The following is a 24,467-nucleotide window of genomic DNA, read 5'->3' as shown; positions in this document are numbered from 1 at the left end:
CCGTAAAAGCTAGCCCCAAAGGATGAGGCAGCTTTGTTCCACCGCGGCGGCAGCTGTGCTTGAGCTCTCTGCACCGCCATCGCGAATGGGGATAGCGCTCGCTTCGGCCGCTGAATCCGCTCCGACATCCTTCGCTTGCCCTCCAACAGGCTCTACGTCGTGTCCTGGAGCTCCAGATCCCGCTGGATGACTTCTTGCATCAAGGCAGTCCTTGGACCAGGCTTCCGCCACTGAATCGGCGCCTGCAGTGCCATTATCACCACCGCAACGTGCCTTGACTCTGGCTTCGCTTGGCCCGTCGATCCCCGCCGCCGCGCCGAGGTAGGCGAGCTCGGGATCAACGGCGATTGGCTCAAAAGAGCCAACGCAGAAGCTGAAGCCTCTGCGCCGAGGCGTTGAAGCTGCTCCGTCCTCGGAATCCTCCCCGCGCGACGACCTCAACCTCTCCATTGCCGATCCAGGTTCCGCACCCGCAACGCCTTCGTGAGGTCCCATCTCCTCCTCCCCACCTCCGGCACCGCGCTCCGTCCACCACGACCGCTCCCCCGCCTCATCTCCCTCCTCATCCGCGCAGATCACCAGCGTCAGCCTTCGATTTACCCTGAATTTCGTCAGGAGCCTAACTATCGGCGATGAGCTCGAAGTGGACGAGTTTGATGTTGGAATGGTGGCAAGTGGCACTGGGAGATGCTCGCGCGATGCGTAGAGGGGCACTCCCCTCCTCCCTAGCCCGCCATGGACGCAGATCGAGGTGATTCCGCCATGAATAGTATGGGCTCGGAGAAGTGGCGAGAGCATTTTCGCGATAAGCCGTGCACTGGTCTTTGACCCAGCTCTACAAGCTTGTTTTCGGGCCCACTTGTTCTGGAGGTGCGAGTGATGTTGGACGCCAAACGACGATATAGTTGGCAGGAAACGCGGAATACCCTTTCTCTCTCTCCATTCTGCCATCCTACCACCCAGAATATGCAACCGCCGCCGGAGTCCGGCGAGCCCACCGGCAACGCCCTCGAGGAGTGCCTCCGCCTCCTAGACGAGCTCCCTTCCGCTGCTGCCTCCTCACCAGCCTTCCGCCGCCACTGGCCCTTTATCTCGGCCTCCCTCTCGTCGCTCTCCGCCTCCCTCTCCCACCCCGCCTTCCCGCCCTCCGCGCCGCTCCTCGCGCCCCTCGCCTCTGCGCTCTCGGCTCTCCTATCTGTCTGCAGCGGCCCTCCTCTAGGCCACCTCCACACCGTCTCACTCCTCTCCTCCTCCTCCGCCTCCCTCTCCCAGCTCGCAGCCGACGCGCGCCTGCTCGTCTCTCCACCCTCCGCCGTGGGCGACGGTGATGGATCCAACACCCTGCTGCCCCGCCTCCGTCTCGGCTCCGCCATTTCCCGCGCCGCGGCGCTGGACTCGCTCGCCGAATCCGTCGGGTCCCTCCCGGCGCCATCCACCGCCGCCGCTGTCTCCGCGGTCGCGGCGATGCTCGACTCCGGCGACCTCCTCCCTGCCTCCCGCGACAAGGCCGTCTCCGTGCTCGCCGCCTTCGCGTCCTCCGACGCCGCGCGCCCGTTCCTGATCCAAGAATCCCCCACCGTCGTGCCCCACCTCTGCCGCGCGCTGGAGTCCGGCGGGGCCAGCGCCGAGCAGGCGTGCGTCGCCCTCGAACCCCTCACCGCCTCGTCCCGCGACGCGGCGGCGGTCGTCGCGTCGCGCGGCGGCGTGGCCGCGCTGCTCGTGGTCTGCGCCGCGGGCACCCCGGCGTCGCAGGCCGCCGCCGCGGGCGTGCTCCGGAACGTCGCCGCCTTCCCGGACCTGCTCCCCGCGTTCCGCGACGAGGGCGCGCTGCCCTTGCTGCTGCAGCTCGTCTCGCTCGGCACGCCGCGCGCGCAGGAGCTCGCGCTCGGCTGCCTCCAGAACCTGACCGCCAGCGACACCGACGAGGGACAGAGGCTCAAGGTCGAGGCGTTCCAGGAAGGCGCGCTCGGCTGCGTCAAGGACCTGCTCGAGTCGTGCCGCGGCGACGAGCCGGGCCTCGCGCCGGCGTTCGGGCTCCTCCGCAACATGGCCTCCTTCCGCTACATCGCCGAGATCGCCGCCTCGGCCAGCTTCGTCGGCCACGTCGTGGCCGCGCTTGGCAGCGACAAGGCTACCACCCGCGCGGAGGCCGCCATGGCGCTGGCGGAGCTGTGCAACGTCGGCAGCGGCAAGGCGAGAAAGGAGGTCGGGGACGCCATGCCGAGGCTAGTCTGGATGCTGGAGGCTAAAATCGTCACCGAGAGGGACGCCGCCGCGAAGGCCCTGGCGGCGCTCGTCGCGGCGAGCAGCTACCGGAAGCTGTTCAAGAAGGAGGAGATGGGCATCGTCAACGCTGTCCAGCTGCTGGATCCTGCCGTCCGGGGCGTCGACAAGCGGTTCCCGTTATCGCTGCTGCTCGCCGTCTCGCGGTCCCGGCGCTGCCGGAAGCAGATTGTGGCAGCCGGCGCGTGCGGCTTCCTGCAGGGGCTTGTGGCTGCGGAGGTCGACGGCGCCAAGGAGCTCTCCGAGTGCCTGGGCAGGGGCAAGATGCTCGGTGTGTTCCCCCGGACGTGACGGCCGGCGATCATCGATCACGCTCCAATTTGGGCGAGGAATTCACGGTTCCTGCACTGATCGAATCTGTAACGTGCTTTAATCACTTCATCTGCTGCTTTGTTCTCTGTTGAATATTTGTACATGTTCTTCTCTGTATGAATCTTTGTAAAGATGTTGAGAGCTGCTGCTCACTGCCTCTAGCTCACTGTCACTGATTGTCTAGGGACTATATACTGCTTGTATGAAAAAAATAGATACTTTTGTAACTTTAAGAGCATCTCAAGTCGCATCGCTTGAACAACGTCCTCGGATTGGACGGTTGGGGAAGCCGCAGCATGGTGACGTGTTTTGGGGCTTCCGTTCCCAGCCGCGTTTTCCATACATGACCTTCAAATAAAAAAATAAGCGTAAAAGTTGTGTCTGGTATTTTTGATAAAGCCCCTACACATAGAGGATAGACTGGGGATGTCGGATAATATTTGGGGCACATCCGGACCAAAGCAGTTTTTATGGAGTGCTCGCTGGGGAAGGTAAGTGTCCGGCGTGTCCCAATTCTCTTTGGAGAACACTTTAGGGGTCATGACGAGATGCTCTAAGGCTGGTGCCAACACGGGCTGTAGTGGGGGCGCTATCGCCGGCGACGGGGCGAGAGAGGGGCGAGAGAGGGGCGAGACGAGAGCGCGGGGCGGTGGCGCGGGCGCCCGGCGCTATCGCCCGCTACCGCCCGCGCTGGGGGCGAGAGGGAGGCGAGAGGCGGGCGATAGCGGGGCGGCAGCGTTGGCGAGGCGGGGCGTGAGCGCTGGGGGCGAGAGGGCGGGCGAGAGCGGGCGAGAGGCGGGCGACTGGAGGGCGAGATGCGGGCGAGATCGGGCGAGAGGCGGGCGATAGGGTCTAACGGCTAGCTGACGTGGCGCGATCTGTTGGGGTAGCCGTTGCTGGTTCAAAAAACCCTAAAATTTCATCCCCACCCCCTATAAATACCCCCATATGGTTTCACTCACTCCACACCCATTTCATCTCATTCATCACCTTCCATCTCTCAAATCTTCTCCACCATGTCCGGTTGGACTCCACCAGATTTGACCACGTTCACGGATCTGTTGCAGCCCGACGGGTCACCAATAGACCTAGATGGTGTCTCTCCGACACATCGTCGCACCAATGTCGGTTCTTCGCCGCTTCCCCGAGTTTTATACTCCTCCGGCACACCACCTCCGGGGCCATATGGCCCATACGCTCCACCTCCGGCGCCATATGGTTCATACCCTCCGCCTCCGTATCCATACCCCCAACCACCTCCAAATGCTCCACCTACAGGTAGCGGGAGTGGCACTGTACCTCCTTACCCACCACCTTCGTACGGTTCATACCCTCCACCTCCGTATCCATACGCGCCATATGGTCCGTACCCCCCACCACCTTCTGAAGCAAGTGCACCAAGCTCCGAGTCCAATGCCGTGGAAACAATCGTACCACCGCGTGCAAAGAGGCTTGACTGGACAACTGCGGAAGAGGAAAAACTGGTACTTTACTTACCCATCACATATTTATTTCGGGGTTGGTTCTTCCTTGGATTTTTCACTAACAATATCTATTTCGGGGTAGGTTAATGCTTGGCTTTTTAACTCCAAGGACTCTGTTGCCGGTAATTGCAAGACCGACACTAGTTTTTGGGGTCAGATAGCTGCAACCTTCAACTCTACCTCGGATCCTGCCCGTCGTCGGACCTCGAAGCAGCTGAAGGATCATTGGAACGCCTACAACAAGGAGGTGTCCCTGTTCAATGCATACCACATCCAAGAATCAGCGTTACGTCAGAGTGGAGCAGATGATGATATGGTCATGAAGGCGGCAATGAAGAGGAGGAGGAGCAGGAAGAAGAGGAAGAGGAGTAGAATTTTTATTTATTATGTAATTTTTAAAATTTATTATGCAATTTTATTAATTATTATGTAATCAGTAACATTTTAAGTTGAATAAAATAATTTTCTTGCATTATTTTGAATGTCTACAAAAATTCGAGTGAAATAACTTAATCTGAAAAAGAAATGGTGATGTGGAGGAGAGAGAAGTGAGAGCTGGCACTATAGCCTGTGCACTGGCACCGTGGGGTGAGAGTGGGGTGAGAGTGGGGTGAGAGTGGGGTGAGAGTGGGGTGAGAGTGAGGAAAAAAGCTGACGTGGCAGGCTATAGTGAGGTGAGGCATTGGCACCAGCCTAAGAGCATCTCCAGCCGCGTCCCCCAAAGCGTCCTCCAAACCGCGCCGGATTGAGCGTTTGGGGGACGTGTTTTGTTCGTGCCGCCTTTGGGGGACGTCGCTCCCCAGCCGCGTCCCCCAAACGCCTCCCCCAAACATTTAAAAATACTTTTTTTTGATTTTTTTATTTCAATTTCCACAAACTAATACATAATTTGGAACGTGGTTTACACAAAGACACAGTTTGGAACATGGTTTTCCACAAACTAATACATAGTTTGAACCGTCGTGGACACAAATATAAAATTTTGCAAAGAAACTAAACCTAACTAGGCCGTGCATCGAAGGTTTCCTATGTTCGCTGCTAAGAAAGAACACTCGAGGGCACACCCAGTCACCTAAACTGGAAAATCCAGCGGTAGTAGCCGCGCGCGTCGTAGATCACGTCGACGATCCACCGGTAGTAGCCGCACGCAGCCTCCCGCAGATTCATCGTGCGCGGGCGATCGTCGCCGGCGACGTAGTCGGCGAAGGAGTCCGGCAGCCTCTGGATGCCGCGCGGGTCGCCCTTGAGGACGAGGACGAACTCGAACCACACGTCCGGCTCCACGTCCATCTCCGACGATGATGAAGCCGGCGGCGTGGAAGGCGACGGCGAGCGTTCAGCTCTGCCGCGGCCACGACCACGGCCGCGAGGTCAGCCTCCGCCTCTACCGGACATAGCGTCGAGTCTTGTTGAGATGGTGGCGGCTAAGGTTTGGGAGAGAGGCGCTAGGGTTTGTGTGTGAGAGGGACGATGAGAGGCGGCCCTTTTATAGGCCGTAGGGAGGCGAGGGAGCGGTGGCGCGCATTAACGCCGGCACGCAGAGCTAGGCGCGACGGGATGCGTCGCTGCGTCGCTGCGGGAACTGCACCGTCGCTGCGCCGCTGCGGGAACTGCACCGCCAATAACTTCCGTCGCGAGGTAGGCGACGGTTAGGTTAAAAAATTATTGTGCCGCTGACGAGTCGGCCCCGCCACTCCCCGCCTCGCTTTTCGTTGTGTTCGGCGTCCCCGGTGCATCCCCTGTGGGACGGGGACGGGCTCGGGCGCCGGACACCGTATGGGGGCGCGCCGGACAAAAATGGGCTTTGGGGGACGCGGCTGGAACGGTTTTTTTGTCCGGCGCGCCCCAAATCCCTTTGGGGGACGCTTTGGGGGACACGGCTGGAGATGCTCTAAGGTATGAAAATTGACATATACAAAGATTCATACTCCCCTCATTCCTAAAAAAGTTTCGCAACTTTTCCTACATACCAATAAATTATATATACCTTCGTATCTAAATAAAGTCGAGAAGCTTCTTTAGCAACGGAGGAAGTACAAAAATTATGTAGTAGACGCGGTTGTTGGAGACATACGGAACTCGGGGGAGACTTGTATAGGATCTTGTTCTTAGGTGAGATTGTAAGATCAGGTCATAAAAAGCATATTTACGAAACACAAAAAAATCAAACAAAATTATACAATATATTTATGGACTGTATCTACAACTCCAAAAAAAATCAGCTCAAAACTCAATCTTCTTTTAGAGAAACAAAAAAGATAAATTCTATTGTGAATAGTGTCAGCTTTGGGTGAATAGTATTTGACACTATTCATTCCCAGATTTATCTTTTTTGGCTCTCTAAATGTATGTTGAATTTGAAGCAGCGATTTTTTAGTGTTGCATATATAACATAGATGTATGTAGTCAATTTTTTTGAGAATTTTTGAACATGTTTTTTATCTTCAAAAATTTGATCTCATTGATCCTATCTAAAGCAAGATCCCACCCAAGTTGTCCCCAACGGAACTCTGAACTGAACAACCGTTGCAGGATGAGGAGTACAGTATTATATATTGCCGGCAATTGAGACATTACAAAGTAGTATTATTTGTTGCCAAGACTTGTGGTTAACCATCCTCATTTTCCGTAGTTATGAGGTGACTGCTAGGAGGGTACAGGCTCATCGCTCATAATTCATTGCGTGGATTGATACGCTATACCTACTGCAATGGAATGGGTCAGTCTTTTCTTCATAATATACATATGGTACAGGTTGGCAAAGACTGCACTTATTTGCAGAGAGGGGGACGGAGGAACAGATGCGTGCACGGCTCTTCAGTACACCCACTGCTTCATGTTTCCCTCAGTTCCCTGATTGTGTGCTCACTGTTTTCCTGTGACATTTTTGGATTTGCCAGTGTAACAAGCTTCTGATTGTTAGTCGTCGAGAGGCAAAAGAAATGGAAGAAAAAACAAGCCCTAACTAACAAACATTCATGAACCCAGCTAACTAAATGTTGTGTCAGATTCAGATTTGGCAACGCCTAAATAATGCAAGAGTCCCTTATTATTATCCATAACCCTGGTCTCCATGTTGTTCAACTGCCAGTAATAATAACGCAATAATCATCAAGGCTACATGATGCGCATTCTGTCAGTCACATGGCGACACACCTGACCCATAGAGTTGATGGTAGTTGGTAGCATGGCAGTGAGGAGAATGATCTGCAGTGCGAGACAGCAAGGGTGGTTTCGGAGGAGCATGGCATGTTCTTCCCTGTGGAGATGGAGGAATGATCCACTGAACCTTGATCGCGTAGGGTAGCAGGATGAGTGGAGGATGCGAATTTCTGTCACACCCGGTGCTATGCATCTCATCAACCCCGAAATTTGTGATGATTTTCAGTATTGAAAAAATCCGATTTTTTTAAAAAACAAAAGATAATCAAGTATTGTATTTGTATTAAGTTGTTTGGGCTCGAAATAATTGCCATGGTATTCAGGGAAAAACAGACAAGTTTATGACAAATATAGCGTGTAGATAGACATCGAATTTATTCGGTTTTGTTTTTTTACCACAGATACAATAATATTAATTTCCTCGTGAAATATGTTTATACAATTACAATAGTTGATCATATTTGGTTTCTGAAAATTTTCGTTTTTAACTTCTTTTTAAATTACCACGTTTTTTTTTTTGGATGTGCGAGTGCTTAGCATTCATGAGCATGGATGTAACCGTAGAATCGCGCATTTAGTAACCTGATCTTGATTTGGGACTCAGATTTAACATTTGGTTTTGTAGCTTGTGAAGAACATTTCGGCAAATACATAAGGGCATCTCCAGCGGGGCGACGCAAACGGACGTTTTCGTCCGTTTGCGTCTGCGCGGACAAAAAACGCCTTCCAGCGGGGCGACGCAAAACGTCCGCAGTGTCCGTCCTGACGCAAACGTGGACCAAATATGCGCCAGGAATGCGTCTCTGCGGACGCGTCCGCGTGTCCGTTTGTGTCCGGTTGGGCTGCATGCAGCCCTCTCTCTCCTTCTTTAATCACGCATGCGCTTATTCCTAGCCACACAAACAGAATCTTTCCCTCTCTCGCCTCTCTAATCGCACATGCGGTCAAATAAATGCGTCTCTGCCGCCGGAGAAAGGGCAGACGCATGCGGACATGCGGACGTTTTTTGTGTCCGTGCCCGACGCAAACGGACATAAAAATGCGTCGCCCCGCTGGAGATGCCCTAAGGCCCCATTTGTTTGGTTACATACAAACTTAGCTTTAGCTCCACCATTTATCCATGTGATGATCTTAACTTTTACCTTCTCACATATCACAATCAGCATCGTGATGTTGGCTACGAAGCTTGGCACCATGCCGACGCGCGTAAAGACCAACATGCCACTCTTGTCGATGATGACCAAGACGGTTTACTCTATGTACGTGCAAGATTAGGCTGAATATGACAAGCCGAAGCTTCTGGCGTAGCACAACAAGGTTGGCGCCGCCACTGGCTACACCTACACGGTTACCACCATATCGTCACCAACAGCGGTGGCCACGAAGGTTACCGCCATGCTATTGCCCATAGTGGCCACAAAGATTATCACCATGGATTACCGCCTCTCACATACCACAACCATCACCACCCTGGCGTCCATGAAGCCAGATACAAGGGCTACCACGATGACGCCTGGAAATACCACCATGACGCCGCTGACGATGGCGGTAGCTACCACCATAGATTGCCACCTCTCACATACCATGACCATGTTGCCATCCACGAAGTCGGGCAGAAGGTCTACTACGACAGCGCATGGAAATACCACCATGACTCCGACGATGACGATGGTGGTACCACCATGGATTACGCTCTCACACCTCATAAACTACCATGACCATGTCGTCATCCACGAAGTCGGGCACAATGCATATCACAACGGCGCACGAAAATGACACCATGCCGCCGGGTGGTTACCATCATATGGACCGACGAACCAGATGATCAAGAAGATAAGTGACACTTTGAGCAACATGTTTAATACACCCATGAACTACCACATAGGTACTAGTTACACTATACTAGCGAGTTGTTTACCTATCCGTCTACGTCCTCCGAAACGAAAAATTTACAACACAAGAGTTGTGTGTAATGGTGAGGTGAGCCTACTACTCTAAGAAATTTCAAACGGTCCACTGTGTTCGATGAATTTGAGAAAAATCGCTCAAAAAAGCGCTAAACATGAACACGTGATTTACGATTTCCAGTTGACGAAACTGTAAACTGATTGTCATAATGGATTCATATCATCGACACACATTTTTTTTATGTACATCTTATTTTGATTCGAAACATGTTTGTGCTTATTACAAAATTAACATGTGAAGGAGCTTAAGGGGAGGGTGAGCGGAACCACCTCACTTATACACACCTGCAAAAGTGCGCTAAAAATGTGACATGCCTGATGAAAACTGCTGATTCGAGTGTTTCTCTATATGTAGGTTTGGAGGTGCTTTGAGAACCGAATGGACATAACGTGAAGGACTTCCATGCAACGAAATATTCCGTTTTCTTTTTGCTCTCTAGATTCAAGGCAAGAGCCTTGCAGGCTACTAAACGCGTGCTAGATTTGGTTGACGTTGATAACTGAAATTCACTTCACTCAAAGTAGCAGTGCTTGGCTGTTTTCTACCAGCAGCGTCGCCAGCTCTTGGTGGCCTGGTGGTGGTAGGCATACAGCTCCAATTAGGTGGAGCGGTCGGCTCGCGGCAGCAGAACCTTACCTAGCTGTTTCTTTCTTTCTCAGCCTTTTTCCCCTCGGCAACCAATCTAGAGAGGCGGGCAAAAAGAAACGAACCGACTCATTCCAAGTTCTTGGGTTCTTGTCAAATCTCGACATCGACATGTCCATACTATGTCATTCATGTGTTTGTATGTTAGGACGTAGCATCACATGGTACCGATGAGGTGATTGGCAACGGTAAGCAGCTAAGTTGTATTGCCTCCGTCCGTTCCAGAATATATATATTTTTTACAAAAAAGCTATAAATATTAGTACGTTGTGTTGACACTGACTAGTGACCGTATAACTGCCATACGTGCTGATCCTTGATGGAATTTGAGGAATTAATCCTCTCGTCTTAACCCATACTATTTGTATTAGCTTGGTCTTGGACGGACGCTAATGGTGTTTTGTTGTTGATTTTATACACACACAAGCGGGCCAGACGGTGAGCTATGGGTGTCATATGAAATTGCCACTTGACGAGGTGTGAGAGGAGGGCACCTCACAGGTCGCAAAAAAAGAGAGAGGAGGGCACCTCACATGGCCCGCTGGATCTTGTGCGCGGTCCGAGTTCCTCGTTTCGCACTAGGCCACCAGCTGCACACTTGCCCTTCGAAAAACAAGGTCAAGGCTAGTACAGTACTAGTTCAGACCATCAGCGCGGCCATTGATGTCGGATCTGATGATAAATAAGTAAACTTTACAGGCCATTCCGTTGACCTCTCATTTATCCACTACATCACGTGATAATACGCATAGTGACCAAGACTCTCACAAAAATGAAGAATCTGAGTACACCTGTCTGATTAACTCCGGCCATGTTGTCAAAGGTAGATACTACATGAGCATGTCCTGCTCTCTTAAAAAAAAGCATGTCCTGCTTGCTGACGATTGCTTAGCCCAATTTTATGTTCAACATATATAGAAGAGGGAGTGGATAAATGAATTTCCGGTTGATAAATATACAGAAATAATTTAAAACATACCAAGAGCATAAGCTACTACTAGACAAAAAAAGCACACACACACACACTTCGTCGTGCCGCCGATGGTGTCATTTGATATCTTTTTTGTAGACAGGTCGAGTTATGCTTCTTTTTCTGGTTTGGTTGCTTTCCCAATGCTTCGACTTGCTTGGCGAGTGCAAAAACAATGAGGCCAAGGACGAGTGCTCAAGGGCATATATTATTACAAATATATTATTCTGATCCTTTTAATTGGTTGTCGACACGACAAGCAGAGGACTTTCCTTTTTCTATCTACCTCCTATCCACAAGTCGACCTTCCTCCTCGAGCCCTCCTCTGCCTCAGTTCCAACATTGATGCCGCTTGGAGAAGAGATGGTGGAGCGGCTAGGAGTGTGCAGAGTAGTAGCGATTAGGCTTGTTGGCTTGATGCCAACATCATGGAGTGGAGCACTGATGCCCACAATTATAGGAAATCGCTGAAATTTTCGACGGAAAGTATTATCCAAATTTATAGTTTGACTCAAGGGGAACACAAGAATATCAATAAGACTTTAGCAACTGAGACGTCACTCTCAACCACACATGTATATCGATAAACTCACAAAGCAAGTGGTGATTTTATAGCAGTTAATTCAAAGCAATAAAAGAAAACAATAAATAAACGCAACAGATTCCAAGTTTTCACCGAAAGAAGTAATGTGAAATTTTAAGTGGCTAAAAGCGTAGGCATGAGGCAACAATGGAGTAATGTATGGATGATATTGATCATGTAATCCAACTAACATATCACTCATCTCTAATTCAGTTGTGTGTAGGTGTGTGATCCAAATTTAGTTATGCGTACTAACTAAGAGAATTTGCATATCATCTTTTGTCCTGCTTGCCCATTTCACCAGGGCCAACTTGGAATTACAAACAATTAAGGTCTACCCTTTCGAATAGATCAGAACAAAGCATTAAGATTCATGAACACATATAATACTCGAAATTATTACATCTTCCCCTTGTTTTTCCCCACTTGCCGCCTTAGGGATTCGCAGGGTCAACATATATAATAACAAATAATACACCCTGCAGATAAATACCAACCTCATATATATGATAAAGCAATATAGATTCAATACTGAAATTATGTCACCCGGGCCCTAGTAACAAGCATTAAACATAGCAAAGATGTAACAACACTCATACAAGAATATCGTCAAGACGAAGACCTAAAATCTCGATACATATGGAGGATTACATGATCAATCTCATCCAAAACCCATCCACCTCTTAAGCCTACAGAGAACTACTCACTCATGGTGGTGCATGGAGAGTGAGTCCATGATGGTTGGTGATGAAGTCGGTGACGATGATGATGAAGAAGCCCTCGAAATCCCTCTCTCCGGGGTGGAGAGCAGGATCAATCTGACCCCCAAAACGAAGATCGTGGTCTTGGCGGCGCTCTTTCTCGCGAAACGTTGTGTCCTTCCAGGGGTAGGTTTTTAGGGTATATAAGGCACCTCGGGAAGTGGGGAGGCGAGGCGATGACCAAGGGCCGAACGGGCCTGGGTGGCGTGCCCAAAGAAGTAGGGCGCTGCTTGTGACGGTAAAGAACACGTTCGTTGGGAACCCCAAGAGGAAAGTATGATGAGTATAGCAGCGAGTTTTCCCTCAGTAAGAAACCAAGGTTATCGAACCAGTAGGAGATGAAGATCACGTGAAGGTTGTTGGTGAAGGAGTGTAGTGCGGCGCAACACCAGGGATTCCGGTGCCAACGTGGAACCTGCACAACACAATCAAACTACTTTGCCCCAACTTAACAGTGAGGTTGTCAATCTCACCGGCTTGCTGTAAACAAAGGATTAAACGTATGGTGTGGAAAATGATGTTTGCTCGTAGAAAACAAAAGAGAACAATGATTGCAGTAGGTTGTATTTCAGATGTAAAAGAATTGACCGGGATCCACAGTTCACTAGTGGTGTCTCTCCAAATAGATAAATAACATGTTGGGTAAACAAATTACAGTTGGGCAATTGACAAATAGAGAGGGCATAATAATGCACATACATATCATGATGACTACTATAAGATTTAATTAGGGCATTACGACAAAGAACATAGACCGCCATCCAGCATGCATCTATGCCTAAAAAGTCCACCTTCGGATTAGCATCCGCACCCCTTCCAGTATTAAGTTGCAAGCAACAGACAATTGCATTAAGTATTGTGCGTAATGTAAACAATACAAATATCTTTAGACAAAGCATTGATGTTTTATCCCTAGTGGCAACAGAGCATCCACAACCTTAGGGTTTGCTGTTACTCCCCCAGATTCAATGGAGACATGAACCCACTATCTAGCATAAATACTCCCTCTTGGAGTTACAAGTATCAACTTGGCCAGAGCCTCTACTAGCAACGGAGAGCATGCAAGATCATAAACAACACATATATGATAGATCAATAATAAACTTGACATAGTATTCCATATTCATCGGATCCCAACAAACACAACATGTAGCATTACAAAAAGATGATCTTGATCATGATAGGTAGCTCACAAGATCTAAACATGATAGCACAATAGGAGAAGACAACCATCTAGCTACTGCTATGGACCCGTAGTCCAAGGATGAACTACTCACGCATCAGTCCGGAGGCGGGCATGGTGATGTAGAGCCCTCTGCTGGCGTGTAGTTGACGTGGGAGTTAGAAATCTTTGTGGTGTAACTTTTCTTCAGGTCCCTGCAACGGCGCCAGAAAAAAGTCTTGATGGCGCGTGATGCACACGTCCGTTGGGAACCCCAAGAAGAAGGTGTGATGCGCACAACAGTAAGTTTTCCCTCAGAAAGAAACCAAGGTTATAGAACCAGTAGGAGATGAAGGCCATGTGAAGGTTGTTGGTGGAGGAGTGTAGTGCGGCGCAACACCAGGGATTCCGGCGCCAACGTGGAACCTGCACAACACAATCAAAATACTTTGCCCCAACTTAACAGTGAGGTTGTCAATCTCACCGGCTTGCTGTAAACAAAGGATTAAACGTATGGTGTGGAGAATGATGTTTGTTTGCAAAGAACAACAGAGAACAGAGATTGCAGTAGATTGTATTTCAGATGTAAAGAATGGACCGGGGTCCACAGTTCACTAGTGGTGTCTCTCCAATAAGATAAATAGCATGTTGGGTGAACAAATTACGGTTGGGCAATTGACAAATAGAGAGGGCATAACAATGCACATACATATCATGATGACTAATATGAGATTTACTTAGGGCATTACGACAAATAACATAGACCGCTATCCGACATGCATCTATGCCTAAAAAGTCCACCTTCGGGTTAGCATCCGCACCCCTTCCGATATTAAGTTGCAAACAACAGACAATTGCATTAAGTACTGTGCGTAATGTAATCAACACAAATATCCTTAGACAAAGCATTGATGTTTTATCCCTAGTGGCAACAGCACATCCATAACCTTAGAACTTTCCTTCACTGTCCCAGATTCAATGGAGGCATGAACCCACTATCGAGCATAAATATCCCCTCTTGGAGTTACAAGTATCAACTTGGCCAGAGCCTCTACTAGCAACGGAGAGCATGCAAGATCATAAACAACACATATATGATAGATCAATAATCAACTTGACATAGTATTCCATATTCATCGGATCCCAACAAACACAACATGTAGCATTACAAATAGACGATCTTGATCATGATAGGAAAAAATAGACGATCTTGATCATGATAGGCAGCTCACAAGATCTAAACATGATAGCACAAGAGGAGAAGACAACCATCTAGCTACTGCTATGGACCCATAGTCCAAGGATGAACTACTCACCCATCAATCCGGAGGCGGGCATGATGATGTAGAGTCCTCCGGTGATGATTCCCCTCTCTGGCAGGGTGCCGGAGGCAATCTCCTGAATCCCCCGAGATGGGATTGGCGGCGGCGTCATAGTAACTTTTCTCGTATCGTGGCTCTCAGTACTAGGGTTTTCGCGACAGAGAGAATAAATAGGCGAAGGGGCAGAGTCGGGAGGTGGACGAGGGGCCCACCCCATAGGCCGGCGCGGCCAGGGGCCCCACCGCGCCGCCTTGTGGGGTGGCCGCCTCGTGGCCCCTCTTCATCTCCTCTTCGGACTTCTGGAAGGCTCCGTGGAAAATAAGACCGTGGGCTTTTGTTTCGTCCAATTCCGAGAATATTTCCTCTGTAAGATTTCTGAAACCAAAAACAGCTGAAAACAGGAACTGGAGCTTCGGCATCTTGTTAATAGGTTAGTGCCGGAAAATGCATCAGAATGATATAAAGTGTATATAAAACATGTGAGTATTGTCATAAAACTAGCATGGAACATAAGAAATTATAGATACGTTTGAGACGTATCAAGCATCCCTAAGCTTAGTTCCTACTCGCCCTCGAGTAGGTAAACGATAACAAGGATAATTTCGAAGTGACATGCTGCTATCATAATCTTGATCAATACTATTGTAAAGCATATGAGATGAATGAAGTGATTCAAAGCAATGGTAAAGATAATGACTAAACAACTCGAATCATATAGCAAAGACTTTTCATGAATAGTACTTTCAAGACAAGCATCAATAAGTCTTGCATAAGAGTTAACTCATAAAGCAATAGATTCTTAATAGAAGGTTTTGAAGCAACACAAAGGAAGATATAAGTTTCAGCAGTTGCTTTCAACTTCAACATGTATATCTCATGGGTAATTGTCAATAAGTAATATGATGAATGCAAATAAGCAAGTATGTAAGAATCAATGCATACAGTTGACACAAGTGTTTGCTTCTAAGATAGAAAGAAGTAGGTAAACTGACTCAACATAAAGTAAAAGAAAGGCCCTTCGCAGAGGGAAGCAGGGATTACTCTTGTGCTAGAGCTTTTATTTTGAAAACATGGAAACAATTTTGTCAGCGGTAGTAATAATTCATATGTGTTATGCAAAAAACATCCTATAAGTTGCAAGCCTCATGCATCGAATACCAATAGTGCTCGCACCTTGTCCTAATTTGCTCGGATTTCCATGGATTATCATTGCATTACATATGTTTCAACCAAGTGTCACAAAGGGGTACCTATATGTCACATATACAAAGGTCCAAGGAGATAGATCGCATTTGATTTCTCGTTTTTGATAGATCTCAACTTGAGGACATCCATACCGGGACAACATAGAAAACATATAATGGACTCCTATTTAATGCTTAAGCATTCAACAACAGATAATATTCTCATAAGAGATTGAGGATTAATGTCCAAACTGAAACTTCCACCATGATACATGGCTTTGGTTGGCGGCCCAATGTTCTTCTCTAACAATATGCATACTCAAACCATTTAATCATGAAAAATCACCCTTACTTCAGACAAGACGAACATGCATAGCAACTCACATGATATTCAACAAAGGTGTAACAGTTGATGGCGTCCCCAGAAACATGGTTACTGCTTAACAAGCAACTTATAAGAAATAAGATACATAAGCAACATATTTAATACCACAATAGTTTTTTAAGCTATTTTCCCATGAGCTATGTATTGCAAAGACAAGGAATGAAATTTTAAAGGTAGCACGCAAGCAATTTAGTTGGAATGGCAGAGAAATACCACATAGTAGGTAGTTATGGTGGACATAAATGGCATAGGTTTTGGCTCAATGTTTTGGATGCACGAGAAGCATTCCCTCTCAGTACAAGGCTTTGGCTAGCAAGGTTGTTTGAAGAAAACACAAGTATGAACCGGTACATCAAAACTTACATAAGAACATATTGCAAGCATTATAAGACTCTACACTGTCTCCTTGTTCTTCAAACACTTTTACCAGAAAATATCTAGACTTTTAGAGAGACCAATCATGCAAACCAAATTTCAACAAGCTCTACAGTAGTTCTTCATTAATAGGTTCAAACTACATGATGCAAGAGCTTAAACATGATCTATTTGAGAGCTCAAAACAATTGCCAAGTATCAAATTATTCAAGACCATATACCAATTACCACATGAAGCATTTTCTGTTTCCAACCAAATAGCAATTAACGAAGCGGTTTTCAACCTTCGCCATGAACATTAAAAGTAAAGCTAAGAACACCAGTGTTCATATGAAACAGCGGAGCATGTCTTTCTCCCACGCAAAGAATGCTAGGATCCGAATTTATTCAAACAAAAACAAAAATAAAAGCATACAGACGCTCCAAGTAAAGCACATAAGATGTGACGGAATAAAAATATAGTTTCACTAGAGGTGACCTGATAAGTTGTCGATGAAGAAAGGGATGCCTTGGGCATCCCCAAGCTTAGATGCTTGAGTCTTCTTGAAATATGCAGGGATGAACCACGGGGGCATCCCCAAGCTTAGACTTTTCACTCTTCTTGATCATATTATATCATCCTCCTCTCTTGACCCTTGAAAACTTCCTCCACACCAAACTCAAAACAAACTCATTAGAGGGTTAGTGCATAATCAAAAATTCACATGTTCAGAGAGGACACAATCATTCCTAACACTTCTAGACATTATCCAAAGCTACTGAAAGTTAATGGAGCAAAGAAATCCATTCAACACAGTAAAAGAGGCAATATGAAATAAAAGGCAGAATCTGTCAAAACAGAACAGTCCATAAAGACGATTTTTTTAGAGGCACTTAACATGCTCACATGAAGAAGCTCAAATTTAATGAAAGTTGCGTACATATCTGAGGATTACTCATGATTTTTCGCATATTTTTCTGAGTTTCCTACAGAGAGATCTACTCAAATTCGTGACAGATAGAAATCTGTTTCTGCGCAGAAATCCAAAACTAGCATCAACCTTACTATCAAAGACTTTACTTGGCACAACAATGCAATAAAGTAAAGATAAGGAGAGGTTGCTACAGTTGTAACAACTTCCAAGACACAAATATAAAACAAAAATTGCACAAATAAAATAATGAGTTGTCTCCCATAAGCGCTTTTCTTTAACGCCTTTCAGTTAGGCGCAGAAAGTGTAATTCAAGTATTATCAAGAGATGAAGCATTAACATTATTACCAGGGGATTTGCGCCTACCTTACTTACTCTTTGGTCTAGGGAATACATGACCGCATCCGGGTGTAGAGGTAAAATTTAGAGTGCCTTTTCCCATATCTACGGTTGCTCCCAAGAGTTTCAGCATGGATCTTCCAAGTGTGATTTGTCCCGTCCCTACACATTCAATAACGAGATAATCAGTGGATACCGTTCTTCCAAGGAAGGTTGTGAACACACCTTCAGCTATCCCCTTAGGAATTATAACAAAATTATCAGTAAGAGTTATTCCTTCTCCTCCTTCAGTAAGTCCCCAAAGTGTCAAAGATTCATAAATACTTTTAGGCATAAGGCAAAACTCAGACATAATATCACAACGGGCATAAAAAATTTCACCACAAATAGCAACTTTAATAGTAGGGACCCACATTGAAGGTTCAAAATTTACTGGAACATAATCATAATATTCACGAATCTGATTATACCCTTCTTTTAAACAAGATATATTTTTCTCGAGAGTATTTAATCTATCATGAATGCTGGCAAGAGATGAATCAAATTTATTAGCTGAGCTAGATGACGCAACCAATTTTTCTATGGCATTAAAAGCTTGATTGTAACATCCCAAATTTCAAATAAAGGAAGAAGAGGAATTCAATTACCCAAATTTTTGGAACCAACAAAAACTTTTATTTGCATATAGTGCTATGCATAGGACTTGTGCATTTTTATGTGATATGCCATGATGATTGTTATTGTGCTTATGTACTAAACCCTAAAACCCTAATTGGATCAAGAAAATATCACAATTCAAATCAAAGAAAAAGAAAAGAAATAAAATAGGAAAAACCCTAAAACCCTCACATATGGCTTATGCCATTTTTTTAAAATCTTTACCCTAGACCAATTTAGCTTTCACAATGAGTTGTAATATGTTACTAAACACTTATTAACACCTTTGGAATCAAAGAAACTCAAATCAAATCAAGTTTGAACTCCAAATGTGATCACATGTAATAATGGTCATTTCTGCCATTTACAATCTGGTCACTACTTTGAGCCCCTGGATTTCAAGTTTTTCAAACCAAACAAATCCCATTATTTCCACCTCATCCAAGTACACATCAAGGTGAACCACTTTGGTAAAGACCACCATATCAAATTCATCCTGGATAAAAAATTATGCTCATGCAAAGTTGGGACTTTTTAACAATTTCAACAATCTACCACTTTGCAAATTTTGCATTTCTTTTATTTTTGCAATGCCACCACCACCATTGTGTGTCTCTGGTCATTTGCAACCAATCCAACCCACTCAATTTAAAATTTTGGAATTGCTTGGCATAGATCAAATTTGGAAAAAACTTGACAATTCAAATTTGCCTAAATCTCAAACACTATTTTTGCCTAACACTACTCCACCATTACTGCTCTATGATGTCTACGGGTGCTTCTATTCTTGTAGACAGTGTTGGGCCTCCAAGAGAAGAGGTTTGTAGAACAGCATCAAGTTTCCCTTAAGTGGATCACCCAAGGTTTATCGAACTCAGGGAGGAAGAGGTCAAAGATATCCCTCTCAAGCAACCCTGCAATCACGATACAAGAAGTCTCTTGTGTCCCCAACACACCTAATACACTTGTCGGATGTATAGGTGCACTAGTTCGGCGAAGAGATAGTGAAATACAAGTAGTATGGATGTATATGAGTGGTAATAGCAATCTGAATAAAATATGGCAGCGAGTAAACATGCAACGAACGGTAAATAAACGGAGTTTCGATGCTTAGAAACAAGGCCTAGGGATCATACTTTCACTAGTGGACACTCTCAACATTGATCACATAATAAAACCACTCTACACTCTCTTGTTGGATGATGAACACCACTAATTGTGTAGGGCTACAAGAGCACCTCAATGCCGGAGTTAACAAGCTCCACAACATTCAATGTTCATATTTAAATAACCTTAGAGTGCATGATAGATCATTGCAATTACACCAAGTACTAACATAGCATGCACACTCGTCACCATCACACTATGAAGGAGGAATAGATCACATCAATACTATCATAGCAATAATTAACTTCATAATCTACAAGAGATTACACTCATAACCTACGCCAAGTACTACACGATGCACACACTGTCACCATTACACCGTGGAGGAGGAATAGAGTACTTTAATAACATCACTAGAGTAACACATAGATGAATAGTGATACAAAACTCATATGAATCTCAATCATGTAAAGCAGCTCATGAGATCATTGTATTGAAGTACATAGGAGAGAGATCAACCACATAGCTACCGGTACAACCCTTAGCCTCGATGGAGAACTACTCCCTCCTCATGGGAGACGAGCAGCGTTGATGAAGATGGCGGTGGTGTTGATGGAGATGCCTTCCGGGGCACTTCCCCATCCCGGCGGCGTGCCGGAACAGAGACTCCTGTCCCCCAGATCTTGGCTTCGCGATGGCGGCGGCTCTGGAAGGTTTCTCGTACCGTGGCTTTTTCGTCTCGAAGATTTAGGTCAGGGACCTTTAAATAGGCGAAGAGGCGGAGTCGGAAGGCTGACGGGGCGGTGACACAATAGGGGGGCGCGGCCCAGGCCCTGGCCGCGCCACCCTGTCATCTGGTGGCCCTGTGGCCCCCCTCTGGTGGCTCTCGGGTGTTCTGGAAGCTTCGTCGAATTCTAAGATGCTGGGCGTTGATTTCCTCCGATTCCGAGAATATTTCCTTACTAGGATTTCTGAAACCAAAAACAACAGAAAACAACAACTGGCCCTTCGGCATCTCGTCAATAGGTTAGTTCCGGAAAACGCATAATAATGACATATAATGTGTATAAAACATGTGAGTATCATCATAAAAGTAGCATGGAACATAAGAAATTATAGATACGTTTGGGACGTATCAAGCATCCCCAAGCTTAGTTCCTACTCGCCGTCGAGTAGGTAAACGATAACAAAGATAATTTGTTAAGTGACATGCTATCATAATCTTGATCAATACTATTGTAAAGCATATGAGATGAATGCAGCGATTCGAAGCAATGGTGAAGATAATGAGTAAACAAATGAATCATATAGCAAAGACTTTTCATGAATAATACTTTCAAGACAAGCATCAATAAGACTTGCATAAGAGTTACTCATAAAGCAATAAATTCAAAGTAAAGGCATTGAGAAACACAAAGGAAGATATAAGTTTCAGCAATTGCTTTCAACTTGTAACATGTATATCTCATGGATAGTTTTCAACATAAAGCAATATAACAAATGCAATAAGTAAACATGTAAGAATCAATGCACACAGTTGATACAAGTGTTTTCTTCTGAGATAGAAAGAAGTAGGTAAATTGACTCAACATAAAGTAGAAGATAGGCCCTTCGCAGAGGGAAGCATTGATTACTATATTTGTGCTAGAGCTTTTCATTTTGAAAACAAGAAACAATTTTGTCAACGGTAGTAATAAAGCATATGTGTTATGTATAAGACATCTTATAAGTTGCAAGCCTCATGCATAGTATACTAATAGTGCTCGCACCTTGTCCTAATTAGCTTGGATTAACACGGATTATCATTGCATAGCATATGTTTCAACCAAGTGTCACAAAGGGGTACCTCTATGCCGCCTGTACAAAGGTCTAAGGAGAAAACTCGTATTGGATTTCTCGCTTTTGATTATTCTCAACTTAGACATCCATACTGGGACAACATAGACAACAGATAATGGACTCCTCTTTAATGCATAAGCATTCAACAACAGTTAATATTCTCATAAGAGATTGAGGATTAATTGTCCAAACTGAAACTTCCACCATGAATCATGGCTTTAGTTAGTGGCCCAATGTTCTTCTCTAACAGTATGCATACTCAAACCATATGATCATGAAAATCTCTCTTACTTCGGACAAGACGAACATGCATAGCAACTCACATGATATTCAACAAAGGTAAAAGTTGATGGCGTCCCCAGAAACATGGTTACCGCTCAACAAGCAACTTATTAAGAAATAAGACACATAAGTACATATTCTTCACCACGATAGTTTTTAAGCTATTTGTCCCATGAGCTATATATTGCAAAGGCAAAGAATAGAAATTTTAAAGGTAGCACTCAAGTAATGTACTTTGGAATGGCGGAGAAATACCATGTGGTAGGTAGGTATGGTGGACACAAATGGCATGGTTATTGGCTCAAGGATTTGGATGCACGAGAAGAATTCCTCTCAATACAAGGCTAGGCTAGCAAGGTTGTTTGAAGCAAACTCAAGTATAAAAGGTGCGGAAAAGCTCACATATGAACATATTGTAACTATTATAAGACTTTACATTGTCTCCTTGTTGTTCAAACACCTCAACCAGAAAATATCTAGACTCTAGAGAAACTAATCATGCAACCAAATTTTAACAAGCTCTATGTAGTTCTTCATTAATATGTACAAAGTACATGATGCAAGAGCTTAAAAATGATCTATATGAGCACAACAATTGCCAAGTATCACATTATTCAAGACATTATACCATTTACTACATGCGGCATTTTCCGTTTCCAACCATATAACAATTAACGAAGCAGTTTCAACCTTCGCCATGAAAATTAAAAGCTAAGAACACATGTGTTCATATGAACCAGCGGAGCGTGTCTCTCTCCCAAACAAAGAATGCTAGGATCCGATTTTATTCAAACAAAAACAAAAACAAAAACAAACAGACGCTCCAAGTAAAGCACATAAGATGTGACCGAATAAAAATATAGTTTCAAGAGAAGAAACCTGATAAGTTGTCGAAGAAGAAGGGGATGCCTTGGGCATCCCCAAGCTTAGATGCTTGAGTCTTCTTGAAATATGCAGGGATGAACCACGGGGGCATCCCCAAGCTTAGACTTTTCACTCTTCTTGATCATATTGTATCATCCTCCTCTCTTGACCCTTGAAAACTTCCTCCACACCAAACTCAAAACAAACTCATTAGAGGGTTAGTGCATAATCAAAAATTCACATGTTCAGAGGTGACACAATCATTCTTAAAACTTCTGGACATTGCACAAAGCTACTGGAAGGTAATGGAACAAAGAAATCCATCCAACACAGCAAAAGAGGCAATGCGAAATAAAAGGCAGAATCCGTCAAAACAGAACAGTCCGTAAAGACGAATTTTAAAGAGGCACTAGACTTACTCAGATTAAAATGCCCAAATTGAATGAAAGTTGCGTACATATCTGGGGATCACGCACGTAAATTGGCAGATTTTTCTGAGTCACCTACAGAGAATCATACCAAAATTCGTGACAGCAAGAAATCTGTTTCTGCGCAGTAATCCAAATCTAGTATTCACTTTACTATCAAAGACTTTACTTGGCACAACAATTGCAATAAAATAAGATAAGGAGAGGTTGCTACAGTAGTAACAAATTCCAAGACTCAAATATAAAACAAAATTGCTGTAGTAAAATAAACACATGGGTTATCTTCCAAGAAGTGCTTTCTTTATAGCCATTAAGATGGGCTCAACAGTTTTAATGATGCACTCGCAAGAAATAGTAGTTGAAGCAAAAGAGAGCATCAAGAAGCAAATTCAAAAAAAATTTAAGTCTAACATGCTTCCTATGCATAGGAATCTTGTAAATAAACAAATTCATGAAGCATAATGCAACAAGCATAGAAAGGCAACACAAGCACAATTTCAAGATTTTCAGCATATAGAGAGGTGTTTTAGTAACATGAAAACTTCTACAACCATATTTTCCTCTCTCATAATAACTTTCAGTAGCATCATGAGCAAACTCAACAATATAACTATCAAATGAAACATTCTTATCATGAGTCTCATGCATAAAATTATTACTCTCCACATAAGCATAATCAATTTTATTAGTTGTAGTGGGAGCAAATTCAACAAAGTAGCTATCATTATTATTCTCATCAAGTGTAGGAGACATAGTATAATCACAATAGAATTTACTCTCCATAGTAGGTGGCACCAAAAGACCACTATCATTATAATCATCATAAATAGGAGGCAAAGTATCATCAAAGAAAATTTTCTCCTCAATGCTTGGGGGACTAAAAATATCATGCTCATCAAAACCAGCTTCCCCAAGCTTAGAATTTTCCATATCATTATCAACAATGTTGTTCAAAGCGTTCATACTAATATTACTACCAGCATGCAAATAAGGTTCCATAGGTTTTTTAATTTTCGCATTAAACCATTCATGTCTTGACTCAGGAAATAGTACAAAAAGCTCACAGATGTTTTCCATTATGCCTTACTAGTGTTTAAAAAAAACAAAAAGATGCAATTGCAGGATCTAAAGGAAATAGCATCGAGCACACACACAACAGCAACAAAAAAGTACTTAGTTACCTGGGACCGGAGTATGAGTGCCTTTTACCTTTCCTCCCCGGCAACGGCGCCAGAAAAGTGCTTGATGTCTACGGGTGCTTCTATTCTTGTAGACAGTGTTGGGCCTCCAAGAGCAGAGGTTTGTAGAACAGCGAGCAAGTTTCCCTTAAGTGGATCACCCAAGGTTTATCGAACTCAGGGAGGAAGAGGTCAAATATATCCCTCTCAAGCAACCCTGCAATCACGATACAAGAAGTCTCTTGTGTCCCCAACACACCTAATA

The 24,467-nt window shown here is 45.2% G+C and overlaps 1 protein-coding gene across 1 annotated transcript; it reads left to right on the top strand.

Annotated features, from left to right (window-relative positions):
• Positions 1 to 889: 889 nt before the first annotated feature.
• LOC124698326 (U-box domain-containing protein 11-like) lies at positions 890 to 2,822 on the top strand. The gene has a single exon (XM_047230816.1). It carries the CDS (start codon positions 967 to 969, stop codon positions 2,572 to 2,574), a length of 1,608 nt encoding a protein of 535 aa, XP_047086772.1. The 5' UTR covers positions 890 to 966; the 3' UTR covers positions 2,575 to 2,822.
• Positions 2,823 to 24,467: the final 21,645 nt, after the last annotated feature.

Source organism: Lolium rigidum, chromosome 3, assembly GCF_022539505.1.
Source record: "Lolium rigidum isolate FL_2022 chromosome 3, APGP_CSIRO_Lrig_0.1, whole genome shotgun sequence".
NCBI lineage: Eukaryota > Viridiplantae > Streptophyta > Magnoliopsida > Poales > Poaceae > Lolium > Lolium rigidum.
Note: the sequence above shows the minus strand (reverse complement) of the source record. Positions and strands in the feature narration are given on the sequence as shown.